The 17,162-nt window shown below is 47.5% G+C and overlaps 3 protein-coding genes across 6 annotated transcripts; 1 reads left to right on the top strand and 2 right to left on the bottom strand.

Annotated features, from left to right (window-relative positions):
* Positions 1–1,444: 1,444 nt before the first annotated feature.
* On the bottom strand, positions 1,445–3,461 carry LOC136533547 (NAC domain-containing protein 4-like). Of its 4 annotated transcripts, none has more exons than XM_066526106.1 (4): positions 3,305–3,461; positions 2,799–3,002; positions 2,387–2,682; positions 1,445–2,237 (listed from the first exon to the last, which is right to left on the bottom strand). In XM_066526106.1, exons 2-4 carry the CDS (start codon positions 2,968–2,970, stop codon positions 1,677–1,679), a joined length of 1,029 nt encoding a protein of 342 aa, XP_066382203.1. In that variant the 5' UTR covers positions 2,971–3,002; positions 3,305–3,461; the 3' UTR covers positions 1,445–1,676. The 4 variants fall into 4 exon arrangements, with proteins under 4 accessions (XP_066382203.1, XP_066382205.1, XP_066382202.1 ...); XM_066526108.1 differs by having other exon boundaries at positions 2,799–3,005; positions 3,305–3,457; XM_066526105.1 differs by having other exon boundaries at positions 2,799–3,100; positions 3,305–3,425.
* A 1,960-nt stretch (positions 3,462–5,421) lies between these two features.
* On the top strand, positions 5,422–8,309 carry LOC136533544 (glutathione S-transferase T3-like). Its single transcript, XM_066526102.1, has 3 exons — positions 5,422–5,531; positions 7,155–7,617; positions 7,695–8,309. The coding sequence occupies exons 2-3, from the start codon at positions 7,159–7,161 to the stop codon at positions 8,292–8,294; spliced, it is 1,059 nt and encodes a 352-aa protein (XP_066382199.1). The 5' UTR covers positions 5,422–5,531; positions 7,155–7,158; the 3' UTR covers positions 8,295–8,309.
* A 310-nt stretch (positions 8,310–8,619) lies between these two features.
* Positions 8,620–9,877, bottom strand: LOC136533543 (protein ALP1-like). The gene is made up of 2 exons (XM_066526101.1): positions 9,756–9,877; positions 8,620–9,667 (listed from the first exon to the last, which is right to left on the bottom strand). Exon 2 carries the CDS (start codon positions 9,658–9,660, stop codon positions 8,620–8,622), a length of 1,041 nt encoding a protein of 346 aa, XP_066382198.1. The 5' UTR covers positions 9,661–9,667; positions 9,756–9,877.
* Between the last annotated feature and the right edge of the window lie 7,285 nt (positions 9,878–17,162).

Genomic DNA, 17,162 nt, shown 5'->3' with positions numbered 1-17,162 from the left:
TGATAAGGTTGCCACAATGAATACCTGATATGGTTATTAATGTTTGCACCCTAATAAAATGATTGCTTAGTACAGGTGCTAATATAGATGACATGTTAATGGCTAAAAAGTCACTGCTAGTTTAGGTTAAGAGTTGACCATTATTACTTATGCTTTTCCGCAAAAAGAAAGTGTCAGCCAGATCTACTACATTAAGCTATGCATAATCCTTGGTGTCATTTGTTTGGTTTTCGACGGGTAAGTCTAGCTGAGTACATTCCCGTACTCAGGGTTTATTCCCTCTTGTTGTAGATGACCTTCTATATCAGGGATTCTGTAAGTATTGTCTCCACCCGGCGGGTGATGAAGACTAGATCATTGGCATGATCTCTGTTCTCTTATCTGAATGCTTTTGCGGGTTGTGGTCAGCAAACCAGTATGTGTATTTGAACTCGGGTGTGTAAGTTAAATTATTTGCTTCCGCATGTTTTATAAGACTTGTTTTGTAATAACGATGACTCTACGATGATGTAATCTATTTGCGAACGTCTACGAAATGTTGTAACGTACGATATGTTATGTTGAATTACTGTGATCTTGGTTGTATGCAAGTTGGTTTGAAATCCTTCGAGATTTCAGTTGACTACCGGGTTTATATGGGTTCAAGTTCGAGAATTTGATCGTTTCGGAGATTGTTTTTGTACTTGTGCTCTTATAAATTGGTCGGTTCTGTGACAGTCGGGGCACAGCCGCGCCGGCCTGCGTGGGTCGGGGCGCCGAACCGGTGGGCGGGGCGGGGCGCACGGCCGACTGGGAGCGGCGACGGTAGTCGGGGCGGGGGACGGCGAGGACGAGCGGTGCCGACGGCGGCAAGCGTCAGGCGAGAGAAAGGAAGAGAGGAAAAGGAAGGAAGGAAGGAAGAGAGAAAGGAAACGGGCCCACCTGTAAGGCCCGCTCGGTGGCAAGATCTTTGGCGCCAAGCTCGGCGCCAATATCCACGACGTCAGGATCCACGGCGCCGAGCTAACTGCCATGTCACTAACTCTGCGTTGGTGCCGACGTGGCCCCAAGACCTAGGCGCCAAAAACTATGGCGCCGAGACGTGTAAACTCGACGTCAATTACTCTGACATCAAGGTGAGAGTCTAGATTTTGAAAGCATACCCTCAGGATATATTTGTGAAAATCTTAAAAAAAGGGAAAAAAAAACAAAAAAATCCGTGCGTGCGACGGTTGAGACGTGCTGGTCATGGGCCAATGGCAGTGGCAGCAGCATGTATAGCCTCTGGAAGCAACCAAGCACCAAAATCAAGCTTTTAATGCTAGATTAGCTACTAGGTCGTACTACGTCTACTATAGTAGGAGTATCATATCATTACAAGTCAAACTTTTAGGTACGTTCGCGCGCGATGATATCATGCACACTACTACTACTACTTACTACTAGTCCTTTTTTTTTTTGGCCCTTTTGCACCAAATTGTGAATACAGCAATAATGCTAATTACACACCCCCAAATCGTCTAATACTAACAATCGTCTACAATAATCACACGAACAAATAATGGAACGTAGCTCGATGCATGCCACGATTGATGGTCGACCGATCGACCTCACACAGATGTAGACATGTAGTAGATGCTTATTTACAGCAGTGCTATACTATTCGCTAGTAATGACGTGATGATGTGCGGTGCGGCTCAGTAGCCCCAGCAGAGGTGGTCGTGGTCGAACCGTTGGGCGCCGGAGGAGGAGGAGATCTCGGGGTTCACGTCGGAGGTGAGCCCCGTGTCCTGCGACGCGCTCAGCCGCTCCCGCTCGCTTCCCTTCCTGCACGGTGGCGCCGGCCCCGGCACGGGCTGCTGCTGTTGCTTGTTGGACATGTCCGGAAGCCCGCCGCCGTACACGCTGCCTTCCAGGAGCTGCACCAGGCTCGCGCCGCCGTGGTGCAGCGGCCCGTAATGCGCGAAGCTGGATAGCAGGAACGGCGAGGAGGCGGCGAGGCCGAGGTGGTCCGTGGCGGCTTCTGGCGGCGGCGTCTGCTGGTTGAAGAACTGGCCCTCCAGCGCCTCGGAGAAGCAGGTCACGTGTGCCGCCGCGGGGTTGACGGCGGCGCCGGACACGTCCATCAGCGTAGGGAGGTGAGAGATGGCCGCTATGTCGTCCATCTTGGACATCTCCATGGCGCTCCTTTTGCCTGCAGCTGCTGCACCACCTACGACAAGGCTCTTCTTGAACACCCTGCACAGCACCCACTCGTTCTGCACACTCCACAGAAAGAAATTAAACAGGGTCCAATTCCAAATTAGGAGACGTGATCTATCTATCCATTTGATACGATGCGAGAGAGAATTATGTATGCACATGCGCATGCTCGTAGTAATTAAAATTGGGCAAGAACCAATCCAACCTTGGAGCCGGCGGCCTTGGGGGGGACGATGGCGCCATGGAGCTTGCCGAGGAGGCGGTACTCGTGCATGACCCAGCCGGACTTCTCGCCCTTGGGCGCCCTCCCCGTGTAGAAGACGAGCGTCTTCTTGGAACCGACGAGCGCCTTGCCGTTGCCCTGCCTGAAGATGTCCTTGTCCTTGCCCGTGGCCTTCCAGTACCCGGCCTCCGTGGCCCTGTTCGTCCTCAGCCCCGTCGGGTACTTGCGGTCCTTGAGGCAGAAGAAGTACCACTCCTTCTCCCCCATCTTCGCCAGCGCTGCATGCGCAACCAAATAAACCACCATGCGGATCGATGCTTACTTTAGCAGCCATGCCATGCATGATCCGTGCATAAATAACAATTACGTTGTGCTGGTGCAGCCGGGGGCTTACATGGCAGGTCCCAGGGCTCGCACTTGTTGAGGTCGGCCTCGCCGACGGCGAGCGCGGCGAAGCGGGCGTCGTCGACCTTGCGGGCGAGGTAGTGCGTGATGAGCTCCTCGTCGGTCGGGTGGAAGCGGAAGCCCGGGGGCAGCTCCATGGGCCGGTGCATCTCCTGCTCCATTGCAGTCTCTGCTCTTGTGCCAGCCGCAGCTGCTGCTGTCGTGGAACATTTATATGGAAATTCGCATAAGACGGACTAGGTCTGCTAAACAGCGCCAGCACTAATCAAAATCCACAGACACAACAAACCTCTGGAATAAAACAGATCGGCACATCATAAAAAATGGGTGAAAAAGGTACATGGCAGGACAATCAGAAATTAAGAACGCGTATGAACTTTTAATAGGTGCAACTAGAAGTACTCAATACTAGATCAATAGATAGATAGAGCTAGCACTGAAGTTCTTAGTATAACAGAGAGAAAATAGTAGTGCTCCAATAAGCCAATTTCTTACCTGTTAGAGCAGCAGGCACGGATTCAAGTGACAAAGCGATCAAGGGAGGGAGGGAAACTAATGCGAGAGGGAGGTGCCGGGTTTAAATACTGGAACGGCACGGCGTCCTTTTAGTAGAAAGAGACGTGGCGCCAAGGAACTCCTCTCCTCTCCTCTCCAGCTCTTCTTATTGTTTTTTTAAATGAGAGGAATTCCATTAGCCATCGCTAAATCTGGTACCAGATTGTGCATAAACAAAGCCCCTTCACTGCTTCTAGTCAGCTGCCAGTCTTATTCAGAGCCTTTCCATGTACCGATAAGATCAAAATGTTTTACCCTGTCCAATGTCCATCCATTCTGAACCACTGTCCCGCGCTCTGCTGAATGAGTGCTACAGAAAATGACGCCCTCCTGAACGCATCGATTCTGCCACTATTCCTGTGTTTGAGCACATCATAACTCATAAGCTCGGTATTAACTGTGGAAAGCGACCACACTAATCAATTCTCTTTCTGCATGCACATCTTCAGAAAACTCGAGCACACAGATATCACACACCGGCCGATTCAGCCACGGCGCCAATGATCTAATAAACACGCGAGCTGACGATTTAGCATTAGCTTTGTGCCAACAATCGCCTGCCATTGTTCCCTCAAAAAACAATCGGCTGCCATTTTCGCTCACACGCTTGCTAAAGTTTGGCCTACCGACAAAAACTGAGGGCGCAGAGAGCGGAATCCAGCTTGATCGATCTCCTCTCCTGAAACGCCAACGGGTCCATGCATGAGTGGCGATGAACTGAACCCGAGCTCAGAGACTGCACAACACAGCAGCTGTGTTGATGAGGAGTGGACGATCGCGGCACTCCATTGCATGCAAATGTATCCAAAGGAGGCCAAGAATCCAATCCAATTATACGCTCGTCCGTTTCTCAGAGGCCGTCGTCAGTGCAGAAACGCCGGAGCCATCTGCTGGCACCAACGGATCGGCTTGGGCGCTGTGTGGGGCTCGAACGGGGTGCGATCGAGTACAACGACAGGGCACAGGGCTGCTACTGCACATTATTCCGTGTGGGCGTCCACTCCCCTGTCCCTGCTGCGATGTTTTGGACTGGGCGGACGTACGTGTACGCGAGAAATGCATTGTTTGTCGCCTCGTCTAGATGATATGTGGCGAGTAGTGACGATCGAGTTCATGCCTGCCTGATTTCATGTATATAGATTTTATATGTGTGTGTATATGTAGATCGACAAGTTTCGTGATCTTTGATTTTGTATTCTTGTGTATAAAAAAGCGCATAGTAGATTCTAAAACGATTCGCCATGCTATGATTGATTAGTAATTTGGATAGGGGTAGGCCAGGTACATGGATAGTGAAATAATGCTGATGCTCTCTCTGAGATTAGCTAGAGGAGCTGAAGCATCAGATTCTAGCTAGGGAGTAAGTACTCCGCTGAAACGTGCGTGCCTGGACTTTTCTTTTTCTTTTTCTCTTTGGTTTGGTAACTGATCGAGTAGTTTCTTTGCAGTTCTTTCGGTCAATTCATCAAGAAAATGCTCTATGAAGACTGGATTGGCGCCGATTGATGCGTATGTCTTCCTTGAATTATCGTTGGCCGGGAACCCACGTAGGGACAAAACCAACCTGAACAAACGTGATTCCAGATGCGTTTCAGCTAACCGCACTTGGCAGCTAGCGATGCAGAAAAAGGGCGAATGCTACCCCATGAAGCGATCGATTCATCAGAGAGCTGGAGCCGCCGCATCTGCCTGCAAACGCCCGGAGGAGCCAGCCAGCTGAAGGACACGCACGCGAATCATCATCTGTTGCAGGGAACTCTGCGATCTCTCGTGCGTGCGTTTTGCTCGCTCTTTTTCCTTCCTGATCGAGTCGAGTCGAGACGATCATGATGGAAAGGGAAATGTGTCGTGGCCGGATCGGACCCCGGGCGGGCTAGTAGCAATAAGAGCATCTCCAACCGATCCCTCACTCAGCCCCTTATCCATCTTTTGAGGGTCAAACCACAAAAACAGCTCTCCAACCGATCCCTCATCCGACTCCCACCCGATGAGAGACCCTCATCCATCGCCTCCCATCCCTCACATGTAGGGGACCGCACGAGATCCCTCATCCACGGCGGGAGCAACCGCCGCGAGCCTGCGCGCGCTCGGACATCTCCGCTCGTGCCTGCTCTACGTCGACGCTGCCGGTCTCCGACGCTGCCGTGCCGGCTCTATCGTCGACCAGGTATGCCCATCCTCCAATCGTATTTAGTAGCTGTAGAGACGAGGAGAGAGAGACCGCATCTACTAGATCCCATCGTGGGGGAGAAGATAGATCAGCTATGGTCAGTTGGAGCAGCGAGCACTGCTCGTGCGCTGGTTGGGCAGGTCAGCAAGCTCCGCCGCGCTACTGCCTGCCCCCTGGCCCCTCCTCCTCGCCCTCTTCTGTCGATTGTTGGTGGTGGATTTGTGATGCGGGATTTTTTTTTTCATCTTCTTCCTTCTTCTCGCGGTGTCTCGGAATCTTGGCTTCTCTGGATTGCTGTCAATCTCTGCTTCTCGATTTTGGTTAGTTTTGGGGGTTGAGCGGGCGATTGTCGCGTCCGGATCTGATGATTCTCGCATGGCCTCCTTCTCTTCACGAAATCTTGCTGCCCCTTGGGGACTGACGCCACTATTGTTGTTTGTTGGTCTTGCCGCGGCTCCGATCTGTTCAGTCTCGGGGGAATTCGACCCATGCTTCTGTGCTGCCTTGAATGCTCAACCGTGTCAAGAGTGAATGCTGCTACTGGGATTGTGGGAGTGTGATGCTCTTATTTAGATTGCTGTCTTGTACTAGGCAGCAGCCTTTAAGCACCAATCTGGCTGCAATTCATTTAGCTCATCTGTGCTCATTCCTTAGTTTTTGCTGTGGAAATCTCCAACAACTTTGCGTTCATCTGAAATATCGGCAGTACCATTTGTGGCCACCTTGATACTAGGCAAAGTTATCTGGATCCTTCGCAGGCATGGGCTAGGAATGGCATCAGTTTGTCCCATGTTCCCATGGGTGGAACGGGGATAACATTTTCTTAGTTTTAAATACTGGTACCACCTACAAATGAACGGGGATAACATTTTCTCAGTTTAAAATTCGACAGATTTATAAGGGCATTTATTCATGGATTGGAAAACAGAAAAATGCAAACACGTTACTTCTTCAGCCATGCATTAAATTAGTTATTTTGTGCAGCTGGAAACTCATAGCTTTATTTTTCTGTTTATTACTCAATGAAACTGATCGCTCAGGGGTAATGACCATCACCTCAGGCTTCCATAAACAAGTCCCAGCCCTTTCGTAATGTAAAGAATTGATCGGTATACAAGGTCTGATCAACTTCATTGTCATTAATTTCTAAATGTCCCAATATACATGTATATTTATTTATTTTTCTGACAAGACTGCTCACAAAGCATAAAATTTATTTGTCGCTGACCCTCTCTTATGTTAATCCTGATATATAATGTAGTATGTTTCTCTGAAATCAGAATGCACATGTTATCTCTTTTTCAGAAGTCTTCCTAAAGTAGTATGTTTCCTTTTAGGAAGAGAAAGGGTCATTGTCGTTCAATGCTTGTATGCTGCTATTTTTTTGGATAGCAGATTATTGCTTCTCCTGGGCTTGATGACAGCGATTCTGATAAGATCATAGTGGAATATTTTTATACATTGCATATTTTTTTGGATAGCAGATTATTGCTTCTCCTGGGCAAGACCGACTCTGTTGGCTAGAGCATTGCATATTTTTATTTTGTTTATACAGGTAAGTTGTAGTACTTAATTGGAACTGGAATTAATAGCATAACTTGTTACGGGCCTGTGGCACAGGAAGATGGAAATGCCCAGCTTTGATGATGTTTTTGGGAGCAATGTGGAAAACACCGAGGTTGATTATTTTGGTATCTCACCTGAAGATGGAAATGGTCAATGTGGCACAGGGTCTTATTTTGGTATCTCACCTGAAGGACAGAATGTTGTTGAACAAGCCTCTCAGTCTACGAAAGGAAGCAAGAAGAGATCAAAAAATTTCACTTTAAAAGAGGATAACATGTTGGTGGAAGCATGGCTAGAAGTAAGCTTGGATGCAGTTCAAGGCGTCGACCAACCTCGTGCTACCTATTGGCAACGAATTCATGATTACTTCCATGAGCACAAGGATTTTCAATCTGATCGTAATATTAGTTCTCTCTCTCATCGCTGGGGTATCATTAATGAAAGTGTTAACAGATTTTGTGGATGGTTAACAGCGATTCAAAATAGAAACCAAAGCGGTGTGACTGAACAAGATGAGGTAAGAGGCATTTTCTTTCAATTTGTTAGAAATGTATATGTGCATTCATGGTTAGTAACACATATTAAATTGTGTAGATACAACAAGCACTTGAAATGTACAAGGAGAAAGATGAGAAAAAAAGAACGTTTTCATTGATGCATTGCTGGAATGTATTGCAGCATGAACAAAAGTGGACTAACCAAAGACCTGCAAAAAAACAGAAGTCATCTTCCAGGGAAGGTCCAAGGTCATGTACTCCTGAAACCAATGAAAGTCATCTTGGTGATGAAGAGCAGGGTCCCAGCCATACTTCACCAAGGAAAGATAGGCCTATCGGTAAGAAGAAGGAGAAAGATCGCCGAGGTAAAAATCTTGTCGCTCATGGAGAAAACCTATACATGGAAGCAATGGAAAATATGTGGCTCAAGAGACAGAAGGCCGAAGAGTTGAGAGAGATTAGGAAAAAAGAGCGTAATGATCAAAGATTAGCTGTAGAGACTAGAAGGCTTGAACTGAAGCAAGAAGTAGAGAATAGGAAGCTTGATCTGAAGCAACGAGAACTACAACTGAAACAAAGGCAGGACGATGAGAAAGTGATGAATATGGATCTTAGTTCTTTGAGTGAGCGGCAACAAATATTCTACAAGACAATGCAAGATCAGATCATTGCTCGTCTTGGTGGTGGAGCACTTTGAGATGACAGCTATATGTGTGGGGCATTATGTGTGTGGGGCAATATTTGTGAACCATCGTGTCATTTAAGTATTGTTGTAGGACCTATGTAAGAACAATATGTCCGAACCACTAAGTTTAATTCTTGTTGCCTCTATATGTGGACTATGAGCTATGTGTGTCTTTAAATAGAAGGCACGATACATGGTGCATGCTTAATAAAACGATGAGTACAAGCCTCAATAATAAATTACATAGTACATGATTACAAGCCTGAATAAATTATATAGTGCTAAATTACATAGTAAAATGATGACTACAAGCCTCAATAAAGTACATGGTACATGATTAGTACAAGTCTGCATGACGTTGCCAGAGATGCTCAATTAGGTCCTCCTTAAGCTGGCTGTGGGTTTCCATGTTTCTAATATTGTGATGAGCTTGCATGAACTCATGTAGCTCATGTGTGCGATTACGAACTTCACGCTGTGTAGGTCTCACTAGCTGGCCAATACCCTCGTAGTGGAAGTCGTCTTCTTCATTTCTCTCATCTTCGACTATCATGTTATGCATAATGACACAAGCTGTCATAATTTCTCTAAGTGTTTCTTTATCCCAGCTACGAGCTGGCCCACGAACAATGGCAAAACGAGCTTGTAAAACTCCAAAGGCTCGTTCCACATCCTTCCGTACTGCTTCTTGTGCCTTGGCGAAGTATTTCCTCTTATTGCCATGCGGATTAGTTATGGTCTTTACAAATGTTGCCCACTTGGGATATATACCATCTGCTAGATAATACCCCATTGTATAATTATGATCATTGATGGTAAAATTAACTTGAGGAGCCTCCCCTTCGGCTAGCTTGGAGAAAAGATGTGAACGGTGAAGAACATTGATATCATTGAGAGACCCTGGCAAACCAAAAAAAGCATGCCAAATCCAGAGGTCTTTGGAAGCAACAGCTTCAAGGATGATAGTGGGCTCACGCTTATGACCGGTATATTGACCATGCCATGCCACAGGGCAGTTTTTCCATTGCCAATGCATACAATCTATGCTACCAAGCATTCCTGGAAAACCTCTGCGCTCACCTATTGCAAGTAATCTGGCAGTATCATGCTCATTTGGAGATCTTAGGTATTCACCTCCAAACACTTCGACTACAGCTATAACAAACCTTTTAAGACTCTCTAGGGCCGTACTTTCACCAATGCGAATATATTGATCCATAAAATCTGCCGGTACTCCATAACTGATCATCATCAATGCTGCAGTAACCTTCTGCAAACATGATAACCCAAGTCGTCCACATCTATCTCTTTTTTGCACAAAATAATTGTCATGTTGTTCTATAGCTTGCATTATGCGAAGAAACAGAGGACGGGCCATTCTAAACCTGAGCAAAGAAATGAGAATAAAAAAACTTACACATAGAAAGAGCATAATAAAAGAGAGCAAATGAATTGACCAAGATATTTGCAAACCTGCGTCGGAATATAGATTCCCCATAGGTTGGATGCTCCGAGAAATAGTCATTGTAGAGTCTAAAATGGCCACTTTCTCTTTCTCTATGAATATAGTTACGGCCAGGTATAGAACCTCCCCAACGTGGATTATTCAAAGTTAGATATTGAGTGTGGGCTTGGTGTAATGCACTAAGGATGAGCTCAGGCTCATCATCATCATCTGAAGATGAGGATGAATCTAAGCGAGAGAGACGACTCATTTCTGGTGGAGAAGGAACAACAGAGTAGAGAAGGAGCAAAAAACGAATGAGTTGGTGTATGAACCAGGTGAGTGTGCAAGCATATATAAAGATAAAATCAGGAGACGTTGGAATATAGCCGTTTGGAGTAGAGCCATTTGAAATAGAGCCGTTCGAAATAGAGCCGTTGGAAATAGATTCGTTTGAAATAGAGCCGTTTGAAATAGAGACGTTGCAACAAATTTGCTGGAATATGGACTTCTAAAAAAGAAACGTTGAAAAAATTGTCATTACAAAAAATGGCCATTGGAATGTAGCCATTAATCAAAAGTATAAACGTTAATATAGCTATTAAAAATGGTTGATTTGTTAGTTACAAGATATGCATAAAATAGAGGTGGAAGAAAGTAGGGAGGCAAATATGAGGGATCGGATGGAGTTCACAGCTAAGTAGGGGATGGAATCTGGATGAGGGAGCCTTATTTTCGAGGATAAGGGTTCAAAATTTGAGGGTTTGGTTGGAGATGCTCTAAGTTGCTTGTGATTTGAGCTGTGTGCCAACCAAGTGGGTGTGGGTCCCACAGATCGACGAGCCCATCGAGCAAGGGATGATTAATCGTCGGCGTCACATTCTCATATGCAAGCTGATGACTGATGATGATCGAGCGCAATCTCCTACGAGGGCATGGTTGCCATCCCGTCGAGACGGGTAGCGGAGGAAGCGGACAGACGGCCTCCTTTCTTTCGTAATCATGCATGCGCATATGCTGCTGGCAAGTCTCACCGTACCAGTCGCCATGCTACGCATGAGCTAGTCGACTAGCCGTGGCTTTCAGATCCTCGTCATCGCACGGCCACGGATGTGAAGCTGCTAGCCTCTGGTTTTTAGACACTTCACATATGTAGTAGTTCATTTACATCTATCGTGAACTCGTGCTCTGATTATATTCTTCGATAGCAAAACATGCATGTGCATGTGTAATCTTGCATCGTTAGTTTTGCGGGTACCTGGGGAAGTTCAAAATGCATCCCTGCCCAGCCCGGCAGTCTTCCAGGCCATCTGATCAATGTCGCGGAGCTAGCCAAATGACACCGGCACGGCGCGCCTTCTGTTCTCTCCGAGCGCCGGCCGCAGCTTCCTGTCCGCCACTTTCTGCCCCGGCCGTGCGCTGGCACCGCAACCGGCCCCCGGTAGGACGGTAGGCATCCACGCCGCACGGGAAAGAAAACGCGCAGAGCAGATCCCCTGGCCGCGTACGTGTCGTTACGGCCGGGCGCGCCGAAACGGGCAAGTCAAAGCCGAGAGGGAGCCCGGCGCGCCACAGCTTTTTGCGTTCCCGGCGGTGGGGGTGGGGGCGACGGCGACGGCGACGGCAACGTGCGTGCCAACCCCCGGATGCGTGTCGCGCCTCCGCATCGCCCCGCGCGTCGGCCGCGCATATATCCCGTCACGTCAACGCCCGCCCCGCCCGCACGCGCGCGTCGCTAGCTGCACGGCGACTCGGCACGGCCGGTTCGCTTTCGGGCGTGCGCGCGCACGCATCGGCCGGGCGGCACCGGAGACACGGCGAGTAAAATGAGCCCGATCGAGAGCTGATCGAGTCGAGCTGGCACCGTTTCGTCGCTGCCGCTTGGCTTCCCACCGAACGACTCCATCTGCCTGCCTGGTTAAACAACGTTATCCCTGGCTCTTTTTCGTTGCGGCGTCGCGGCTTTTGTTGATGCAAAGCCGCCATGTGTGCTGCGTCTCCGGTTCTGCGCCATGCCGCCATACTAGTATCTAATATTTGCGTGGAAGAAGATGCATCGCGTGTGCATTTGTGCTGGTGGGCTTCTGCCGGGCGACACGTGCAAAAACTCTGCAAACGTTTTATGCTGCTTTTCTTTTTTCTGTTCGACGTGTACCGTATCAGTGCCGACTCACGTAGACGTCTGATGCCACGGAGGTGCCCGGGTCTGAAAATTGGAAATGCTACATGTCTTGTGTCCGATAGACCTCACAAACGTCGGATAGTTTTTTCATCCTCGCCGCTTGCTCTGGTCCGTATATGTATATTAAAAAAAACTTATCCCTTCATTTCCTCCTCTCCATCCTTACTCCTTCCATGCTCCTCATCCCCTGTCACAGTGCATCAACGCCGGCGTCCTCGCCCACTCCGGCGTCCTCACCGGGAGCCTTAAATGCCCACAAATCCGGCGGCCCTCTCCCCATCCCGACAAGAGCCATAGAGCAGGAGCGAGATCCATGGAGGTGGCGCGGTGGTGTTACACGGGAGTGGGCGACTCTCCCGGCACGGCACCCTCCCCACCCTGGCGGCGCCCTCTCTCACCCCGGTGTCCGAGCTTCCCCCTCACCCCAGCGGTCATGGCGCTCCCCGCCCCCATCCCCCACCATCGCCGTCGAGCCAAGCCCGGTGTCGGTGGCTTCGGTGGTGGTGGTGCTCGCACGCGCCGCTGGTGCTGGTGCTGGGTGGTGCTCGCGCGTAGCTGCTCGCCGCTAGCTCCCACCCAGTCGACCGGAATCGACTGGCCAGGCCTCTCTCTCCCCTTATGTTGCAGATGTATGTTTCAGACATTTCAGAGCATGTTGCAATTGTTTTATATGAATGTTGCAAAAGTAGATCAGGGGATGTTACACATGTTGCATAAGTTGCAAGTGTTTCAGACGCATGTTGCAAGCGTTTGTTCAAACCGTTTCATATGTTTTCAGACGTATGTTGCAAGCGTTTTAATATGGATGTTGCATATGTTTTTACACATATGTTGCAACAGTATGTTCCAAAATATTTCATCTATTTCAGTCTTTTGTTGCAACAAGTGTTTTTATGTTGCAAGTTGCAAGTATTCTATTTGGATGTTACATATGTTTTTACACATATGTTGCAAGCGTATATTCTAGATGTTTCATTTGTTTCAGACGTATGTTACATTCAAGTGTTTCATGTTCCATGTGTTTCCTGCTGTTCGGAGAGTCAGGGGGCGCCAGGGAGTGGGGCGCGACGAGCCGATGTCCGGCGAACGTGGCGTGCGGCGCGATGGGGACCGACGGGGCGGGGGTGGGGCGAACAGATGGGGATGGGGGCGGGGTGCGCCTGTAGGTGCGGGGCGAACCGATGGAGATGGGGGCACGGCGCACGGTGCGCAGATGGGGGCGGGTCAGTCGTCGAGGCGGACTTATTAGGCGTGCGGGCCAGCATCCAATGAAATTTATCCTCATCTGGTGTCCGTGCGCTGGCATTTCCCATACTAGACAGTAAGGGCGTGATTGGTAGACCGAATCGGGCCGTCTCCACACCGTTTTGATGTCTGACCTCATTCATGCGGCATGTTTGGTTGTCCTCCTTGCACCTTTCGCCTGTATCATTTCATTCATCTGTGTAACACCCTAGGCGTTTGGCTCCCACAAAATTGCATTTCAATTCATAAACATGTGCATCATCTACCTCATCATGCCATTGTACTAAAACATGTATATGCAACATTCTCAATTATGTTTGTTTCATACTTGATTGCTTGTGAATGGTAGTAGTGCAACATGAGTTTCTAATACCTTGAAACATGGCAACATGGTAGTAATATGACAAGTTTAAAATTACAACAAAGTCATGAAACATGTGAAACATGGAATTGCAACATTAGAGTAAAATTGAGTGTTTTGTTGCTTCATCACATGTGATACTTAGAAGTTGGTGTAGCACTTGTGTAGAGTGGTTAATTATGGTCTAATACACCTTAACTACACTTAGGGTAATTGATGGGACATTGTTCATATGGACCAAAGTGACTAAAATGCCCTCTAGGTGGAGGTTTGACTTAGGGTGACCTATAGAGTGCCACTGTTTGACTGATTCAAAAGTCCAACCTAGAGATCTTGCATGGCTGTGCACCCTTTACCAAAGTTGTAGCCAATTTATCAAGGAACAAAAGTTATTTTATGACCAACTCATGAAAATGTGTGGAACAGTCTCAAACATGGCCCACAAGTCAGATTTGGGGTTGAATTCTACACTTAGAATTTTTCTAAGTCCAAGAGTTGATTTTCAGTTTCTTGTATCATTGTTTGGAGCCTTGTATCTCCCTAACCAGGTCGAACCAACTCAAGCTCCAATTGACAAAGTTGTAGTCCTCACTTAGATCTTCAATTTTGTCAACTATACCATGAACCAGATCGCCATAGTTTGGGAGATATAGATCGTCAAAGTCACGCTGTCAGTCGTGCCATCGGACTTCGATTCAGCCGTTTCAAAAAACCATTAGAGCACGCCATGGCCGATCGGTTCAGGGGTTGACCACCGCGTGGCGTGCATGCTCTGCTAGCGTCTCCACATCGCGCGTCTGTGCTCCCTGATGAAAGCCAGCGCCTCGCTCACTCGCTCTGCATCTCGCCATTTCACCCTATGCCATCCCCTTCCACGTGAGCGCGGTGACCGGGAAGCCGTGGCCACCGTCGAGCCAAATCCACCGAAACCGAGCGCCATTGTCCGATTCCTCTGAACCACAACACCATCGTGAGCTCCTCCACGTCCTCGACCTCACCGTCATCTCGTTTTCGCCTCAGGTAGAACTCACCGTGACGGCGGCTCCACTGGGTCGCCATGACCGCCGCCGGCCGAGCTCGCACGTGGATGTGCCGCTCAAGCCTCTTATCGTCCCCTCTTTCCCTTGCTCTGGGTCCAGTGAGTGATGCTGATGCTCGTAGGGTAGGCCACTAGGGCCGTGATGCCGTCGCCTCGTCGAAGCCGGTCAACCCGTGGCCGTGCGCCGCCATGGCCATCGCCATTTCCCTTAGCCACTGTAATAGCCGCGATTGATGATACCCCTAGGTGCGCATGGGTGAGGTGAACACGTTGGTACCGATGGCCTCGCCGGAGCTGCCACCGGCGACGAGCTACGTCGTCGTCCTTCTTTCCTCCCCTGTCTGTCTCTCTATCTTGCACGAGCCGCTCGTCATCCACCGTGCTCAGGCGGGAGCCGACCTGGGCCACACCGTGTTCTGGGCTACGCTGGCGCGTGCTTTGCGGGCCACCAAGTCTTTCCGGGCCGGCCCAGTAGCTGATAGGTTTTTCATTTTGTTTTGTTTTATTCTTTTTCACAGATTTGAGTACATATTCAAAATTGTGTATCTCTTAGTTGGTAGATCCAAATGATGTGGTACCAATTTTGTTGAGTTCCTGTTAATGTCTAGTTTATATTAAAAATATAATTTATGACAAGTTCTGTTATGAAAAATGGAGTTGCTAATTATCTCTTTTAATCATGTGGGAAATAGGGGTAATTATATCTTTTTCTGTGTAGATCCAAATGGCATGAAATTTTTATGGTGTACTGCTCATATCATGAATAGCTTGTAGTTAAATTTTCATACATTTTGGACACTATAGGAAAGAGTTAGGTAATTCTCTTGTTTGCATGGATGGATCTTGTGTGAATTTTCATAATTTTTCTATAGATCCAGTAAAGGTAAAATTTGGTGAGTGCTATTCTTATGCTAGAATGATACTAGGAAAAATATGAAATCTGTTGCTTGACACCTTTCAATAGGGTTTTCTAATTATGCTAGAAATAGCCTGCCATCTGTTATTTTTGATACAGCAAGTTCTGCTTGACCAATTGCTTTGAAATTTTTATGGTAGTCCATGTGAAGCATGAGGTAGCTACTGTAATTTTTGTAGATTTTTCTGTACAGTTTTACTATATGTTGCTTTAATCACCTAATTAACTGAATAAATTAGAAAAGTACATTAAATAATTTATTCAGAAGTTGGCACTATACTTTATGATGTTCCTCTAGTATGCACAACAAGTTGGTAAACTTGGTTTGGTCCAATTATGCTTTTGCATCATCACTAAATATTTAATTTAGAAAACCTGCCATTTCTGGATAGATTCTAGGTTTACTTGAATTCGATTTGGTTAACGTAAGAATCGTGCTTTCATGTTTCCAAATGATTTGTAGAGAATTTCATAAGCTTTCCAGAATGTCCTCTTACAAGTCATTTGGATTTGTAGAACTCTTGTTGTGATTGAATTAAGGAACTGCTCATTTGCATATGAAACCTTAACTGTTGATTTAAGTATGCCTTTACTATTCCTAAGCTTGTGGTAATGTTTCTAGGTGTTAGGCCTTTAACTGAAGATAAGCATCTTTATCTTAGGTTATGCAAGTTAGGTAAGTTGATCTTGTTCTTCAAGTTAAGTTAGATACATGTTTTAAAGAGATTTGAATAGAGCTGTTCTTAATCGGTAAACGAGTGTCCAGTGATGTTTTCATTAAATACTTACTGGTATCCATTCATCATGAGCATTATGTCATTCCTTATGCATCCATGATATTTATCTTGTGCATTGGCATGCAATAGGTGTACCGGAAGGGGTGACACTGCTGGAATTCGAGGAACCGAGCGGGGAGCAGCAACAGCCAACACCGGAGGTTCAGGAGGTGCAGCCCTCGGGAGAAGTGCCAGACGAGGTCGCCGTTGAGTGCCCGGATCACCGTCCGTGCAACTTTGTGAAAGGCAAGCCCCGAAGCATATTAAGCCTCCTAATTTCCGAAATGCAGTTAAAGTATTATTGTTACATATATATTGTTGCATTAAGTTTATGTGTTGGATGCAAACACTTGCTACATTGGTTATCCAATCCTTGTCCAGATATTGATACCCTGAATCCTATGTAGCTCAGGTTCGTGTAGTGCTTAGCCCTGCTTAAACGCGGTAGAAGTCAGGTGATTTCCTGTCACCTGCGAGATATAGGAATATACATATGGCACGGTTGGCTATATTTGCTATCGTGGAACAGAACCTGTCTTAATTTGAAATGAAGACCGGGTGGAGGCTTGCCGGTTTGTAGTGACTCCGTCTATGTCGCTTAAGGACTGAATCTTAGAGCCTTTCCTATTCATGTTGAACGCATGCCTCTCTCTTAGTTGGCCGTGTCCGAAGACCGACCATGAAGCCAAGTAGCTCACCTCAGGCCAGGAGTCGATAAGTATAAAGTACGCCTCGGAAGGGAGCCATAGGCGTGAGTCCAAGGGCAGGTGATTTAAAAGTCCTGATCGTCCTGGCAGAAGAGTAATCCCTGAGAGTGCTGGCGCTGATCGAACCCATGAATTTGGTTCCTGAGTTGTCCCAAAGGTGACCCACGGCTATCCTTGCAAAGTATGCCAGGGTGAGAGTTAGGAATATCC

Source organism: Miscanthus floridulus, unplaced genomic scaffold, assembly GCF_019320115.1.
Source record: "Miscanthus floridulus cultivar M001 unplaced genomic scaffold, ASM1932011v1 fs_914_1, whole genome shotgun sequence".
In the NCBI taxonomy this organism is placed as follows: Eukaryota; Viridiplantae; Streptophyta; class Magnoliopsida; order Poales; family Poaceae; genus Miscanthus; species Miscanthus floridulus.
This window is presented reverse-complemented; position numbering and strand designations above follow the sequence as displayed.

Excerpts from the sequence above, each read along its gene's own strand:
- LOC136533547 (XM_066526106.1), bottom strand. The coding sequence starts at position 2,970 with ATGGAGCAGGAGATGCACCGGCCCATGGAGCTGCCCCCGGGCTTCCGC. Across the intron at positions 2,683-2,798 it reads CGAGCCCTGGGACCTGCCAT|CGCTGGCGAAGATGGGGGAG; the intron begins GTAAGCCCCCGG and ends TTGCGCATGCAG. Across the intron at positions 2,238-2,386 it reads CCAAGGCCGCCGGCTCCAAG|AACGAGTGGGTGCTGTGCAG; the intron begins GTTGGATTGGTT and ends TGGAGTGTGCAG.
- LOC136533544 (XM_066526102.1), top strand. The coding sequence starts at position 7,159 with ATGGAAATGCCCAGCTTTGATGATGTTTTTGGGAGCAATGTGGAAAAC. Across the intron at positions 7,618-7,694 it reads GTGTGACTGAACAAGATGAG|ATACAACAAGCACTTGAAAT; the intron begins GTAAGAGGCATT and ends TAAATTGTGTAG.
- LOC136533543 (XM_066526101.1), bottom strand. The coding sequence starts at position 9,660 with ATGGCCCGTCCTCTGTTTCTTCGCATAATGCAAGCTATAGAACAACAT.